We start from the raw sequence: 16,940 nt of genomic DNA, 5'->3' as shown, positions 1-16,940 counted from the left end.
GCTCACTCTCTCCCCTCCTTCACGCTCCCTCTCTCCCCTCCTTCACGCTCCCTCTCTCCCCTCCTTCACGCTCCCTCTCTCCCCTCCTTCACGCTCCCTTTCTCCCCTCCTTCACGCTCCCTCTCTCCCCTCCTTCACACTCACTCGCTCCCTCTGCACGCTCACTCTCTCCCCCCTTCACCCTCACTCTCTCCCCTCCTTCACGCTCACTGTCTCCCCTCCTTCATGCTCACTCTCTCCCCTCCTTCACACTGACTCCCTCCCTCCATCTCCCTTTCGACACTCTCTCTCTCTCTCCCCTGCTTCATGCTCACACTTTCCCTCTCCCCTCCTTCACGCTGTCTGCCTCTCCTTCTCTCCCTGTCCACACTCTCTCTCTCTCTCTCCCCTCCTTCACGCTCCCTTTCTCCCCTCCTTCACGCCCCCTCTCTCCCTCTCCATGCTCACTCTCTCCCCTACTTCACACTCACTCGCTCCCTCCCCACGCTCACTGTCTGCCCTCCTTCACGCTCACTCTGTCCCCTCCTTCACGCTCACTCTGTCCCCTCCTTCACGCTCACTCTCTCCCCTTCTTCACGCTCACTCTCTCCTCTTCTTCACGCTGACTCCCTCCCTCCGTCTCCCTTTCGACACTCTCTCTCTCTCCCCTGCTTCATGCTCACACTTTCCCTCTCCACCCTCAGTCTCTCCCCTCCTTCATGCTGTCTGCCTCTCTCCCTCTCCCTGTCCACACTCTCTCTCTCTCTCTCTCTCCCTCTCTCTCTCTCTCTCTCTCTCTCTCTCTCTCTCTCTCCCCTGCTTCATGCTCACACTTTCCCTCTCCACCCTCAGTCTCTCCCCTCCTTCACGCTGTCTGCCTCTCTCCCTCTCCCTGTCCACGCTCGCTTGCTCTCCCCTGCTTCACGCTCACTCTTTCCCTCTCCACATTCACTCTCTCCCCTCCTTCGCGCTCACTCTCTCCCCTCCTTCACGCTCCCTCTCTCCCCTCCTTCACGCTCCCTTTCTCCCCTCCTTCACGCTCCCTTTCTCCCCTCCTTCACGCTCCCTCTCTCCCCTCCTTCACACTCACTCGCTCCCTCTGCATGCTCACTCTCTCCCCTGCTTCACCCTCACTCTCTCCCCTCCTTCACGCTCACTGTCTCCCCTCCTTCATGCTCACTCTCTCCCCTCCTTCACACTGACTCCCTCCCTCCGTCTCCCTTTCGACACTCTCTCTCTCTCTCCCCTGCTACATGCTCACACTTTCCCTCTCCCCTCCTTCACGCTGTCTGCCTCTCCTCTCCCTGTCCACACTCTCTCTCTCTCTCCCCTCCTTCACACTCCCTTTCTCCCCTCCTTCACGCTCCCTTTCTCCCCTCCTTCACGCTCACTCTCTCCCTCTCCATGCTCACTCTCTCCCCTACTTTACACTCACTCGCTCCCTCTCCACACTCACTCTCTCCCTCCCCACGCTCACTGTCTGCCCTCCTACACGCTCACTGTGTCCCCACCTTCACGCTCACTCTGTCCCCACCTTCACGCTCACTCTGTCCCCTCCTTCACGCTCACTCTGTCCCCTCCTTCACGCTCACTCTCTCCCCTTCTTCACGCTCACTCTCTCCTCTTCTTCACGCTGACTCCCTCCCTCCGTCTCCCTTTCGACACTCTCTCTCTCTCCCCTGCTTCATGCTCACACTTTCCCTCTCCACCCTCAGTCTCTCCCCTCCTTCACGCTGTCTGCCTCTCTCCCTCTCCCTGTCCACACTCTCTCTCTCCCCTGCTTCATGCTCACACTTTCCCTCTCCACCCTCAGTCTCTCCCCTCCTTCACGCTGTCTGCCTCTCTCCCTCTCCCTGTCCACTCTCTCTCTCTCTCTCTCTCTCTCTCTCTCTCTCCCCTCTCCTTCGCGCTTACTCTCTCCCCTCCTTCGCGCTCATTCTCTCCCCTCCTTCGCGCTCACTCTCTCCTCTCCTTCGCGCTCACTCTCTCCCCTCCTTCGCGCTCACTCTCTCCCCTCCTTCGCGCTCACTCTCTCCCTTCCTTCGCGCTCACTGCCTCCCCTCCTTCACGCTCACTTTCTCCCCTCCTTCACGCTCACTTTCTCCCTTCCTTCAAGCTCCCTCTCTCCCCTCCTTCATGCTCCCTTTCTCCCCTCCTTCATGCTCCCTTTCTCCCCTCCTTCACGCTCACTCTCTCCCCTCCTTCATGCTCCCTCTCTCTCCCCTCCTTCACGCTGACTCCCTCCCCTCCTTCACGCTGACTCCCTCCCTCCATCTCCCTTTCGACACTTTCTCTCTCTCCCCTGTTTCATGCTCACACTTTCCCTCTCCACCCTCAGTCTCTCCCCTGCTTCACGCTCACACTTTCCCTCTCCACATTCTCACACTCCCCTCCTTCGCGCTCACTCTTTCCCCTCCTTCGCGCTCTCTCTCCCCTCCTTCACGCTCACTGTCTCCCCTCCTTCACGCTCGCACTCTCCCCTCCTTCACACTCACTCTATCCCTGTCCTCATCATTCTCTCCTTCTCAACACTCACTCTCTCCCCTCCTTCACGCTCACTGTCTGCCCTCCTTCACGCTCACTCTCTCCCCTCCTTCACGCTCACTCTCTCCCCTGCTTCACGCTCACTCTCTCCTCTTCTTCACGCTGACTCCCTCCCTCCGTCTCCCTTTCGACACTCTCTCTCTCTCTCCCCTGCTTCATGCTCACACTTTCCCTCTCCACTCTCAGTCTCTCCCCTCCTTCACGCTGTCTGCCTCTCTCCCTCTCCCTGTCCACACTCTCTCTCTCTCTCTCCCCTGCTTCATGCTCACACTTTCCCTCTCCACCCTCAGTCTCTCCCCTCCTTCACGCTGTCTGCCTCTCTCCCTCTCCCTGTCCACACTCTCTCTCTCTCTCTCTCTCTCTACCCCCTCCTTCGCGCTCACTCTCTCCCCTCCTTCGCGCTCACTCTCTCCCTTCCTTCGCGCTCACTGCCTCCCCTCCTTCACGCTCACTTTCTCCCTTCCTTCAAGCTCCCTCTCTCCCCTCCTTCATGCTCACTGTCTCCCCTCCTTCACGCTCACTCTCTCCCCTCCTTCACGCTCACTCTCTCCCCTCCTTCATGCTCCCTCTCTCTCCCCTCCTTCACGCTGACTCCCTCCCCTCCTTCACGCTGACTCCCTCCCTCCATCTCCCTTTCGACACTTTCTCTCTCTCCCCTGTTTCATGCTCACACTTTCCCTCTCCACCCTCAGTCTCTCCCCTGCTTCACGCTGTCTGCCTCTCTCCCTCTCCCTGTCCACACTCTCTCTCTCTCTCTCTCTCTCTCTCTCTCTCTCTCTCCCTCTCCCCCCTCCTTCGCGCTCACTCTCTCCCCTCCTTCGCGCTCACTCTCTCCCCTCCTTCGCGCTCACTGCCTCCCCACCTTCACGCTCACTCTCTCCCCTCCTTCGCGCTCACTCTCTCCCTTCCTTCGCGCTCACTGCCTCCCCTCCTTCACGCTCACTCTCTCCCCTCCTTCATGCTCCTTCTCTCTCCCCTCCTTCACGCTGACTCCCTCCCTCCATCTCCCTTTCGACACTTTCTCTCTCTCCCCTGTTTCATGCTCACACTTTCCCTCTCCACCCTCAGTCTCTCCCCTGCTTCACGCTCACACTTTCCCTCTCCACATTCTCACACTCCCCTCCTTCGCGCTCACTCTTTCCCCTCCTTCGCGCTCTCTCTCCCCTCCTTCACGCTCACTGTCTCCCCTCCTTCACACTCACTCTATCCCTGTCCTCATCATTCTCTCCTTCTCAACACTCACTCTCTCCCCTCCTTCACGCTCACTGTCTGCCCTCCTTCACGCTCACTCTCTCCCCTCCTTCACACTCACTCTCTCCCCTCCTTCACGCTCACTCTCTCCCCTCTTTCACGCTCACTCTCTCCCCTCCTTCACGCTGACTCCCTCCCTCCGTCTCCCTTTCGACACTCTCTCTCTCTCCCCTGCTTCATGCTCACACTTTCTCTCTCCACCCTCAGTCTCTCCCCTCCTTCACGCTGTCTGCCTCTCTCCCTCTCCCTGTCCACACTCTCTCTCTCTCTCCCCCCTCCTTCGCGCTCACTTTCTCCCCTCCTTCACACTGACTCCCTCCCTCCGTCTCCCTTTCGACACTCTCTCTCTCTCTCCCCTGCTTCATGCTCACACTTTCCCTCTCCCCTCCTTCACGCTGTCTGCCTCTCCTCCTCTCCCTGTCCACACTCTCTCCCCTCCTTCACGCTCCCTTTCTCCCCTCCTTCACGCTCCCTTTCTCCCCTCCTTCACGCTCACTCTCTCCCCTCCTTCATGCTCACTCTCTCCCTCTCCATGCTCACTCTCTCCCCTACTTCACACTCACTCGCTCCCTCTCCACACTCACTCTCTCCCTCCCCACGCTCACTCTGTCCCCTCTTTCACGCTCACTCTGTCCCCTCTTTCACGCTCACTCTGTCCCCTCCTTCACGCTCACTCTCTCCCCTTCTTCACGCTCACTCTCTCCTCTTCTTCACGCTGACTCCCTCCCTCCGTCTCCCTTTCGACACTCTCTCTCTCTCCCCTGCTTCATGCTCACACTTTCTCTCTCCACCCTCAGTCTCTCCCCTCCTTCACGCTGTCTGCCTCTCTCCCTCTCCCTGTCCACACTCTCTCTCTCTCCCCCCTCCTTCGCGCTCACTCTCTCCCCTCCTTTGCGCTCACTCTCTCCCCTCCTTCGCGCTCACTCTCTCCCCTCCTTCGTGCTCACTCTCTCCCCTCCTTCGTGCTCACTCTCTCCCCTCCTTCGCGCTCACTCTCTCCCTTCCTTCAAGCTCCCTCTCTCCCCTCCTTCATGCTCCCTTTCTCCCCTTCTTCACGCTCACTCTCTCCCCTCCTTCACGCTCACTCTCTCCCCTCCTTCATGCTCCCTCTCTCTCCCCTCCTTCACGCTGACTCCCTCCCCTCCTTCACGCTGACTCCCTCCCTCCATCTCCCTTTCGACACTTTCTCTCTCTCCCCTGCTTCACGCTCACACTTTCCCTCTCCACATTCTCACACTCCCCTCCTTCGCGCTCACTCTTTCCCCTCCTTCGCGCTCACTCTTTCCCCTCCTTCGCGCTCACTCTTTCCCCTCCTTCGCGCTCACTCTTTCCCCTCCTTCGCGCTCACTCTTTCCCCTCTTTCGCGCTCACTCTCTCCCATCCTTCGCGCTCACTCTCTCCCATCCTTCGCGCTCACTCTCTCCCCTCCTTCGCGCTCACTCTCTCCCCTCCTTCGCGCTCACTCTCTCCCCTCCTTCGCGCGCACTCTCTCCCCTCCTTCACACTCCCTCTCTCTCCTCCTTCACACTCACTCTCTCCCTCTCCACGCTCACACGCTCACTCGCTCCCTCTCTCCCCTCCTTCGCGCTCACTCTCTCCTCTCCTTCACGCTCACAGGTTCCAGCCTGATGGTGCGATCTGTTCCTCAGCCCAGAGGCATTGTCTGACCAAATGGGAATTTCCTGCTCGTTCTGGTTTCCATGTCCCATTTCCTGCATTCGGCAAGACTTTATAGATTCCCTACAGTGTGGGAGCATTCCATTCGGCCCATTCAGTTCATTCTGACATTAAGAACAGCATCTCACCCTGATCCACTGCCTGTAACTCTGCACATCCCTGGGCACTACGGGACAATTTAGCACGGCCAATCCACCCTAATCCGCACATCCCTGGGCACTATGGGACAATTTAGCACGGCCAACCCACCCTAACCCGCACATCCCTGGGCACTACGGGACAATTTAGCACGGCCAATCCACCCTAACCCGCACATCCCTGGGCACTATGGGACAATTTAGCACGGCCAATCCACCCTAACCCACACATCCCTGGGCACTATGGGACAATTTAGCACAGCCAACCCACCCTAACCCGCACATCCCTGGGCGCTATGGGACAATTTAGCACAGCCAACCCACCCTAACCCACACATCCCTGGGCACTATGGGACAATTTAGCACGGCCAATCCACCCTAACCTGCACATCCCTGGGCGCTATGGGACAATTTAGCACGGCCAATCCACCCTAACCCGCACATCCCTGGGCACTACGGGACAATTTAGCACGGCCAATCCACCCTAACCTGCACATCCCTGGGCGCTATGGGACAATTTAGCACGTCCAATCCCATCCTAACCTGCACATCCCTGGGCACTACGGGACAATTTAGCACGGCCAATCCACCCTAATCCGCACATCCCTGGGCACTACGGGACAATTTAGCACGGCCAACCCACCCTAACCCGCACATCCCTGGGTACTATGGGACAATTTAGCACGGCCAACCCACCCTAACCCGCACATCCCTGGGCACTATGGGACAATTTAGCACGGCCAACCCACCCTAACCCGCACATCCCTGGGCACTATGGGACAATTTAGCACGGCCAACCCACCCTAACCCGCACATCCCTGGGCACTATGGGACAATTTAGCACGGCCAATCCACCCTAACCCGCACATCCCTGGGCACTATGGGACAATTTAGCACGGCCAACCCACCCTAACCCGCACATCCCTGGGCACTATGGGACAATTTAACACGGCCAATCCACCCTAACCCGCACATCCCTGGGCACTACGGGACAATTTAGCACGGCCAACCCACCCTAACCCGCACATCCCTGGGCACTATGGGACAATTTAACACGGCCAACCCACCCTAACCCGCACATCCCTGGGCACTATGGGACAATTTAGCACGGCCAACCCACCCTAACCCACACATCCCTGGGCACTATGGGACAATTTAGCACGGACAATCCACCGTAACCTGCGCATCTTTGGACTGTGGGAGGAAACTGGAGCACCCGGAGGAAGCCCACACAGAAATGTGGAGAGTGTGCAGACTCCACACAGACAGTTGCCTGAGGGTGGGATCGAACCCAGGTCCCTGGCTGCTGTGAGGCTGCAGTGCTAACCCCTGAGCCACCGCGCCAGAGAGAAGGAACGGATGGTACCAGTTTTGTTTACAAGCTCGAACATTGAGCTGTGCGGTGAATAGTTGTCTAACTGCAGCCTGTGTTTATTGAGCAGGGAAGGCGGCTGAAGGAACAGCAGGAGATCGCTGCAGCTGTCATCCAGCGTTGCTACAGGAAGTACAAGCAGGTATAGTGCACTCTCCCTTGTGCTTCGTCCCATCGAAACGATCCACATGTCGTAGGCAAGCACTGATCAAAGTTTAACATGTGAGGTTCGAGACCCACTCGATCAGCTTCTCCTCGCTGCCTTGTGGGCAGCATTTCTGATGTCTCTTCAATATTTGAGAAGCAGCCTCATGTCATAACCCTCCTCCTGTAACTTGATAAATCCATGGAGATTTTGAAATAAACTTAGTTACCTGTAAAGATGGTAGGAACTGCCGATGCTGGAGTCAGAGACAACACGATGTGGAGCTGGAGGAACACAGCAGGCCGGGCAGCACCAGGGGAGCAGGAAGACGGATGTTTCAGGTTGGGACCCTTCTTCAGAAATGGTCCCAATCCGAAACATCAGCTTTCCAGCTTCTCTGCTGCTGCCTGGCCTGTTGTGTTCCTCCGGACCCACACAGTGTTGTCAGCTGCCTGTAGCTTTGTTCTTTGCCTGTTGATGGTTTCTTGCTCTATATTTGAAGTTTGGGAGAAAGTAGATGTGAGGGAATTGAAAGCGCAGTGTAAAACCAATTGATAACCAGCTTGATGAGTCGGGAGTCGAACACTCTATTCATTCCATGTTATCTCTTTGTTATTAAACTGTGATCGGAATTTCTTCTTCCTGCTGTTCATTTGTGCTGTGGAGCTGCTTATGCTCTGGGCTGTCATACACCATTCACTGTGAGAGCCACCCAGAGCTGTCTCATGGGGTGTCTTGCCTGTTTCCGCACAGTTTCTGCTCTCAGCCTGGCTGTTTGCTTGGCTTTAATGCCGCAGTTTGGATCACAGTGTCGATCTGCTGGTGCTGCAGCGAGGTCTCTGACCATCAGGTCAATATTGTTTTACTCATCATAAGGGGGAGAGGGGAACGAGCAGACCCAGCGACATCAGCCCAGGCTAAGCCGTGCACAGCAAGCTCCCACAAACAGCAATGTGGTGATGACCAGCAAGATGGGCTTGGGTTGTTGGTTGAAGGACACAGTCCTCACTTTCTGTCCTGACAGAGCTATCGAACAGCAGGTGCCTGTGAGGTTGATCTCACCAACCATATGGGGCCATGATTCCATGCTGCATTCAAAAGCCAGGCTCTAACGGCGCTCCGTCAGCACTGACACTCCGACAGTGCCCGCTCCCTCAGCACTGACCCTCTGACAGTGCAGCGCTCCCTCAGCACTGACCCTCCGACAGTGCCCGCTCCCTCAGCACTGACCATCCGACAGTGCAGCGCTCCCTCAGCACTGACCCTCCGACAGTGCCCGCTCCCTCAGCACTGACCCTCCGACAGTGCAGCACTCCCTCAGCACTGACTCTCCGATAATGCCCACTCCCTCAGCACTGACCCTCCGACAGTGCCCTCTCCCTCAGCACTGACCCTCCGACAGTGCCCTCTCCCTCAGCACTGACCCTCCGACAGTGCCCTCTCCCTCAGCACTGACCCTCCGACAGTGCCCTCTCCCTCAGCACTGACCCTCCGACAGTGCCCACTCCCTCAGCACTGACCCTCCGACAGTGCCCTCTCCCTCAGCACTGACCCTCTGACAGTGCCCACTCCCTCAGCACTGACCCTCCGACAGTGCGGCGCTCCCTCACCACTGACCCTCCGATAGTGCCCACTCCCTCAGCGCTGCCCCTCTGACAGTGCCCACACCCTCAGCACTGACCCTCCGACAGTGCGGCGCTCCCTCAGCTCTGACTCTCCGACAGTGTATGACTCCCTCAGCCCTGACCTTTTGACAGTGCGGCACTCCGTCTGCACTGACCCTCCGACAGTGCGGCGCTCCGTCAGCACTGACCCTCCGACAGTGTGGCACTCCCTCAGCACTGACCCTCCGACCGTGCCCGCTCCCTCAGCACTGACCCTCCGACAGTGCCCGCTCCCTCAGCACTGACCCTCCGACAGTGCAGCGCTCCCTCAGCACTGACCCTCCGACAGTGCCCGCTCCCTCAGCACTGACCCTCCGACAGTGCCCGCTCCCTCAGCACTGACCCTCGGACAGTGCGGCACTCCCTCAGCACTGACCCTCTGACACTGCCCTCTCCCTCAGCACTGACCCTCCGACAGTGCGGCGCTCCCTCAGCTCTGACTCTCCGACAGCGCGGCGCTCCGTCAGCACTGACCCTCGGACAGTGCGGCGCTCCGTCAGCACTGACCGTCCGACAGTGCGGCGTTCCCTCAGCACTGACCCTCCGACTGTGCCCACTCCCTCAGCACTGACCCTCTGACAGTGCCCTCTCCCTCAGCACTGACCCTCCGACAGTGCAGTGCTCCCTCAGCACTGACCCTCCAACAGTGCCCACTCCCCCAGTACTGACCCTCCGACAGCGCAGTTCCTGTTCCCAATGATTAGAAATGGTGACAACCTGTCCATCAGGCATTGAGCCCAATTCTCTGACTCCCTCATCCCCGGGAGGCTCCCATATTGAGGGGATGGGTCTTGAATTGGATCCTGGAGCCAGAGACTCAGGTCCTGGGTGTGTGTTGTAGGGACTAGGGAGAGGGTCAGAGGGTGGCGCGCGTTTCTTGGATGTGCCTCGAGCTTTCCGTCTCAGGGTGTGCGTGGCCTGATCACACTAACATTGCTCTCTTCGTTTCACTAGCTAACATGGATAGCACGGAAGGTAAAACGACATTTCAGGTCTTTGCTTGTCTTTTGGTCTGATAGTGTAATTGAGGCGAATCCCTCGTCACTCTTCCGTTCGCCTATTTGACATGTATTGTAAATTCTGAAAGGTGTTTTTGGTGCAACAATTCTTGAGGTTCTGATACTTTCTGTTTCTGTTCTGACTGATTGTGAAAAGGGTAATAACGGCCCGATTTCCACCTGCCCTGAGCCATGAGGCTGGCTCCACAGTTTACAAAAATGCCCCATGGCACTGCCATTGCCAAGTGAGTGAGGGAGGGTGGTTAACCACTGACAAACACTTCATGGTTGATGACCATGTGAGAAGGTGTACAAAATGATCAGAGGTATGGATAGAGTGGACAGCCGCAGACATTTTCCTAGGGTGGAGGTAGCTATTACGAGGGGCGTAGTTTTAAAGTGAGTGGAGGTAGATATCGGGGAGACGTCAGAGGTAGGTTCTTTACTCAGAGAGTGGTCGGGGCATGGAATGCATTACCGGAGAGGGTAGTGGGGTCAGTCTCATTAGGGGCATTTAAGCGGCTATTAGATAGGCAAATGGATGGTAGTATAAGGTAGGGGTGGAGGTTAGATAGACCTTCGGGTTAGGGTAAAAGGTTGGCACAACATTGTGGGCCGAAGGGCCTGTACTGTGCTGTACTGTTCTAAGAAGGTGATATGCATCCCCCTCCCCCATGTTTACGTTGGGACCGGGTTGCTTGCTGAGAAACATTTTTGATGACAGGAAGCGGATGCTGACTCTGAGCCTGTGCCTGTGCCCATGCCCTGATGCTCTCGTTCTGTCTCCCTGCGATACCCCCTCCCGCAGTATGCACTTTACAAGAAAATGACGCAGGCGGCTATCCTCATCCAGAGCAAGTTCCGCAGTTACTACGAGCAGAAGAGGTTCCAACAGAGCAGGAGGGCAGCGGTCCTGATCCAGCAGTACTACCGCAGCTATAAGGAGTATGAGAAACTCAAGCAGGGCCATCGAGGGAGTGGGCCGCTGCAGCAGAAACTCAAGTAGGTGCTCAGGATGCCACACTGCTCCCAGGCCACTCGGTCACCATCTCTCCCACACATCTTGCGTCAGACCTTTACAAAATTCTCTCAGGTGCGGGTATCACTATCAAACCTAATTGCCCCCCCCAGCACTGTGGGCCCATTTCGGAGGGCAGTTAAAGTTCCTAGTGCTGTGGGCCTGGAGTCACGTGTAGGCCTGACTGGGTAAGAGCGGCCGATTTCCCTCCCTAAAGACCAGTAACAATGTTTGGGTTCATCTGGCATCCGCTGGGAATGATGGTCAGTTACACATTTTGTCGCTTGAGTCCATCAGCTGCGCAGCATTAGCATCGACTCCAGAGTCACTCGTGAGTGACATCCCTGTGCAACTGGGAGATTTACCTGGGAAATACGGCAATGGGAAAGGATAAGGGAATTCTCGGGGCAGGGAAGAAGTGGGTGGCAGTGAATGAGACTTGGAAAAGGGTGTGGGGTGTGGACAGGGTGGCTGGGGACGGTCCTGTTTCCCTCAGCAGGCAGCTCAGTGACGGTGGGGGAGGCGGGGTGCGGAGGGAGGGTGGGGGTACAGGTTGAAAGATTTGAATAGCAATGAGAGAATTTTTGTTTGATTCAGAGGGTGCTCAGTAGCTGGAACTCCGTGCTTGAAAGGGTCAGAAAGCCCCAACTCAATGTAAAAAAGGGCGCCGGGACGTGCCCCCAACACCCTGCAACCTGTGGGGCTGTAATCACATCCAGAGGTGGGATCAGGCTGCCCTCTTGGCTAGTACAGACACGACGGGCAGAGTGGCTGCGCCGTGAGCAGTTGGTGTGACCCAGATGTACTGCCTCAGAGGGAGGTGGAAATGAATTGTACAGGCACATCTGAAATCGGAAAGTCTTGGGCGGGCGGTGTGGGGGTGATTAGAGCCAGAGGGGGTACAAGGGTGAATAATTGTGGGAGGCTACATCTGTGGATAAAATCAATGTCGGAGCAAGTTACTGCTGATGCTGGAATCTGTACCGTAAACAACAGATTGCTGGAGATGACAGTGGGACAGGCAGCATCCCTGGGGAGAGAGCAAGGTCATGTTTCCAGTCTGGATGACTCTTCCTCTGGTGAGGAGTAGCCTAGACTGGAACTGTTAGCCTGCTCTCTCTCCACGGATGCTGCCTGTCCCACTGTCATCTCCAGCAATCTGTTGTTTACAGTCCATCTTTGGATAGTAGAACCTCGATGGGTTGAAAGCCCTTCGCCTAAGCAACCAGTATTCACCTGCCTGACCCTGAGCAGCTGCCCCAGGGGTAAATCCTGGGGGCACTCATTGGGTCAGGGGAGGGGGGGTGTGGGAGAGAGAAATAATTAGATTGGGTACATTGAGTATAAATGCAGTGGAATCTTTCTGCTTTTGTTCCAGAGCCACATTCCTGACCAAGAAACAAGATCAGGCAGCTCGCAAGATCATGAGGTTCCTGAGGCGCTGCCGACACAGGTACGGCCCCTGTTCCTCACCGCAACCCCCCCCGTTCCTCAGCACAACCCCCCCGTTCCTCAGCGCAAACCCCCCCGGTCCTCACCACAACCCCCCGTTCCTCACCGCAAACCCCCCCCGGTCCTCACCGCAACCCCCCCGTTCCTCACTGCAACCCCCCCCCCCATTCCACACCGCAACCCCCCCCATTCCACACCGCAACCCCCCCGTTCCACACTGCAACACCCCGGTTCCTCACCTCAACCCCCCCCACATTCCTCACCGCAACCCCCCCCGTTCCACACTGCAACCCCCCCCGTTCCTCACTGCAACCCCCCCACCGTTCATCACTGCAACACCCCCCATTCCACACTGCAACACCCCGATTCCTCACTTCAACCCCCCCCCTCCGTTCCACACTGCAACCCCCCCGTTCCACACTGCAACACCCCAGTTCCTCACCTCAACCCCCCCCACGTTCCTCACCGCAACCCCCCCGTTCCACACTGCAACCCCCCCGTTCCTCACTGCAACCCCCCCCGTTCCTCACTTCAACCCCCCCCCGTTCCACACTGCAACCCCCCCGTTCCACACTGCAACACCCCAGTTCCTCACCTCAACCCCCACCCCACGTTCCTCACCTCGACCCCCCCCCCACGTTCCTCACCGCAACCCCCCCGTTCCACACTGCAACCCCCCCGTTCCACACTGCAACCCCCCCGTTCCTCACTGCAACCCCCCCCCCCCGTTCCTCACCGCAACCCCCCCCGCCCCCGTTCCTCACCGCAACCCCCCCCATTCCACACTGCAACACCCCGGTTCCTCACCTCAACCCCCCCCACGTTCCTCACCGCAACCCCCCCCGTTCCACACTGCAACCCGCCCACCGTTCATCACCGCAACCCCCCCCATTCCACACTGCAACACCCCGGTTCCTCACCTCAACCCCCCCCACGTTCCTCACCGCAACCCCCCCCGTTCCACACTGCAACCCGCCCACCGTTCATCACCGCAACACCCTCCATTCCACACTGCAACACCCCGATTCCTCACTTCAACCCCCCCCTCCGTTCCACACTGCAACACCCCAGTTCCTCACCTCAACCCCCCCCACGTTCCTCACCGCAACCCCCCCCATTCCACACCGCAACCCCCCCCCCCCCCCGTTCCACACTGCAACACCCCGGTTCCTCACCTCAACCCCCCAACGTTCCTCACCGCTAACCCCCCGTTCCACACTGCAACCCCCCCCCGTTCCTCACCGCAACCCCCCCCGTTCCTCACCGCAACCCCCCCATTCCACACCGCAACCCCGCCGTTCCACACTGCAACACCCCCGTTCCTCACCGCAACCCCCCCCGTTCCTCACCGCAACCCCCCCATTCCACACCGCAACCCCGCCGTTCCACACTGCAACACCCCCGTTCCTCACCTCAACCCCCCCCCCACGTTCCTCACCTCAACCCCCCCCCCACGTTCCTCACCTCAACCCCCCCCACGTTCCTCACCTCAACCCCCCCCACGTTCCACACTGCAACCCCCCCCACGTTCCACACTGCAACCCCCCCGTTCCTCACTGCAACCCCCCCCGTTCCTCACCGCAACCCCCCCCGTTCCTCACCGCAACCCCCCCCCCGTTCCTCACCGCAACCCCCCCGTTCCACACTGCAACACCCCGGTTCCTCACCTCAACCCCCCCCACGTTCCTCACCGCAACCCCCCCCGTTCCACACTGCAACCCCCCAGTTCCTCACTGCAACCCCCCCACCGTTCATCACCGCAACACCCCCCATTCCACACTGCAACACCCCGATTCCTCACTTCAACCCCCCCCTCCGTTCCACACTGCAACCCCCCCGTTCCACACTGCAACACCCCAGTTCCTCACCTCAACCCCCCCATTCCACACCGCAACCCCCCCCCCCCCCCCCCCATTCCACACTGCAACACCCCGGTTCCTCACCTCAACCCCCCAACGTTCCTCACCGCAACCCTAACCCCGTTCCTCACCGCAACCCCCCTATTCCACACTGCAACCCCCCCCGTTCCACACTGCAACACCCTGGTTCCTCACCTCAACCCCCCCCCCCCGTTCCTCACTGCAACCCCCCCCCGTTCCTCACTGCAACCACCCCCCGTTCCTCACCGCAACCCCCCCCCGTTCCTCACCGCAAGCCCCCCATTCCACACTGCAACCCCCCCCCCCGTTCCACACTGTAACACCCCGGTTCCTCACCTCAACCCCCCCCATTCCACACTGCAAACCCCCCCGTTCCACATTGCAAACCCCCACCGTTCCACACTGCAACCCCCACCGTTCCTCACTGCAACCCCCCCCGTTCCTCACCGCAACCCCCCCATTCCTCACCGCAACCACCCCTCCCCCGTTCCTCACCGCAACTCCCCCCATTCCACACTGCAACCCCCCCGTTCCTCACTGCAACCCCCCCACCGTTCATCACCGCAACACCCCCCATTCCACACTGCAACCCCCCCGTTCCTCACTGCAACCCCCCCACCGTTCATCACCGCAACACCCCCCATTCCACACTGCAACACCCCGGTTCCTCACCGCAACCCCCCCCTCCGTTCCACACTGCAACACCCCGGTTCCTCACCGCAACCCCCCCCCCACCGTTCCTCACCGCAACCCCCCCATTCCTCACCGCAACCACCCCTCCCCCGTTCCTCACCGCAACTCCCCCCATTCCACACTGCAACATCCCGGTTCCTCACCGCAACCCCCCCCCACCGTTCCTCACCGCAACCCCCCCCGTTCCACACTGCAACACCCCCGGTTCCTCACCTCAACCCCCACCCCGTTCCACACTGCAAACCCCCCTGTTCCTCACTACAACCTCTCCCGTTCCTCACCTCAACCCCCCCCCCGTTCCTCACTGCAACCCCCCCCATTCCTCACCGTAACCCCCCCCCATCGAGATGGCATTTCACCGCCCTCTCCCCACCCCTGCCATCGAGATGGAGTTTCACCGCCCGCCCCCCCATCGAGATGGAGTTTCACCGTCCCCTCCCCCTATTGAGACAGTGTTTCACAGCCCCCTCCCTCCATCGAGATGCCGTTTCACCGCCCAACCCCCCCCCCCAGGTCAAGACGGTGTTTTATCCTCCCCCATCATCAAGACCATGTTTCCCTCCCCCGCCATTGAGAACATGATTTCCCCCCCACATCGAAACAGTGCCTCTCACCCCCATCGAAACAGTGTCCCTCACCCCCACAGCGAGACCATGTTACACCCCTATTGAGACAGCATTATGCCCCCCCCCATCCCGTGTGAGAGTCCCACCCCTGTTGAGAGAGTGACCCTTCCCTCCCCATTACTGATCGCTTGTTGAGTGCCTCCCACGGCCAGAAGCTCTTCAGTCCTTTAGTAAATTTTTGTTGCCTTTCAGAATGAAGGAGCTGAAGCAGTCGCAGGAGCTGGACGGAGTGCAGAAACATGCCCTTTCCACTTAGACCCTACCCTTCCATGGGGAAAATGTTCTGGAGATGGACACGAGCCTGGCGGGGCTAGGCGGTGTGGTGTGGGGGGTGGAGGGGTTCGGGACACAGGGGCAAGGGAATTTCAGCACCCTGACTCCGCAGTGGGGCGAAGCCCTCATTGAGCCCATCAGCCCCTCTCACTGTCACATAACTTGCTGAGTTCCTACTGCCCTGCATGTTGAGTGGGAGGTGCTCGGCGAGGTTTCAGAGCTCTCTCTTTCAGACAGGATTGGAACCATCTTACAGGCCAGAGCCCGGCTCAGGCAGCTCGCTGGGTACAGGCCAGGGCCTGGCTCAGGCACCTCGCTGGGTACAGGCCAGGGCCCGGCTCAGGCACCTCGCTGGGTACAGGCCAGGGCCCGGCTCAGGCAGCTCACTGGGTACAGGCCAGGGCCCGGCTCAGGCAGCTCGCTGGGTACAGGCCAGGGCCTGGCTCAGGCACCTCGCTGGGTACAGGCCAGGGCCCGGCTCAGGCAGCTCGCTGGGTACAGGCCAGGGCCCGACTCAGGTACTGGGTGCCCAATGACTGCCCCATGAAGAAGGGCTGTGTCGATGGTGGGTTTGGAGATCATGAGACCAGGGCCCCACTCTCACTCCCACCCCGACACCTCCATCCCACCCTCCCTCCCACCCCGACACCTCCATCCCACCCCGACACCTCCATCCCACCCCCCCTCCCACCCCGACACCTCCATCCCACCCCGACACCTCCATCCCACCCCGACACCTCCATCCCACCCTCCCTCCCACTGCGACACCTCCACCCCACCCTCCCTCCCACTGCGACACCTCCATCCCACCCTCCCTCCCACCCCGACACCTCCATCCCACCCCGACACCTCCATCCCACCCTCCCTCCCACCCCGACATCCCCACCCCACCCTCCCTCCCACTGCGACACCTCCACCCCCCCTCCCACTGCGACACCTCCACCCCACCGTCCCTCCCACCCCGACCCCACCGTCCCTCCCACCCCGACCCCACCGTCCCTCCCACCCCGACCCCACCCTCCCTCCCACCCCGACCCCACCCTCCCTCCCACCCCGACCCCACCCTCCCTCCCACCCCGACCCACCCATCCCACCCTCCCTCCCACCCCGACCCATCCATCCCTCCCACCCCCACCCCACCCTCCCTCCCACCTCCACCCCACCCTCCCTCCCACCTCCACCCCATCCCACCCTCCCACCCTCCCTCCCTCCCTCCCTCCCACCCCCACTC

The 16,940-nt window shown here is 59.4% G+C and overlaps 1 protein-coding gene across 2 annotated transcripts in view; it reads left to right on the top strand.

Moving 5' to 3' along the window:
* LOC125448636 (calmodulin-binding transcription activator 2-like) overlaps nt 1–15,743 on the top strand; it is a 141,701-nt gene extending 125,958 nt beyond the window's left edge. The window contains exons 18-22 of one of the 2 annotated variants that reach the window (XM_059642609.1): nt 7,031–7,102; nt 9,724–9,744; nt 10,576–10,769; nt 12,164–12,238; nt 15,629–15,743. In XM_059642609.1, coding sequence (XP_059498592.1) covers nt 7,031–7,102; nt 9,724–9,744; nt 10,576–10,769; nt 12,164–12,238; nt 15,629–15,692 — 426 coding nt within the window. In that variant the 3' untranslated portion in view covers nt 15,693–15,743. The remainder of the gene's footprint in view (nt 1–7,030; nt 7,103–9,723; nt 9,745–10,575; nt 10,770–12,163; nt 12,239–15,628) is intronic. The other variant, XM_059642610.1, reaches the window with a different exon arrangement.
* Nucleotides 15,744–16,940: the final 1,197 nt, after the last annotated feature.

Source organism: Stegostoma tigrinum, chromosome 45, assembly GCF_030684315.1.
Source record: "Stegostoma tigrinum isolate sSteTig4 chromosome 45, sSteTig4.hap1, whole genome shotgun sequence".
NCBI lineage: Eukaryota > Metazoa > Chordata > Chondrichthyes > Orectolobiformes > Stegostomatidae > Stegostoma > Stegostoma tigrinum.
This window is presented reverse-complemented; position numbering and strand designations above follow the sequence as displayed.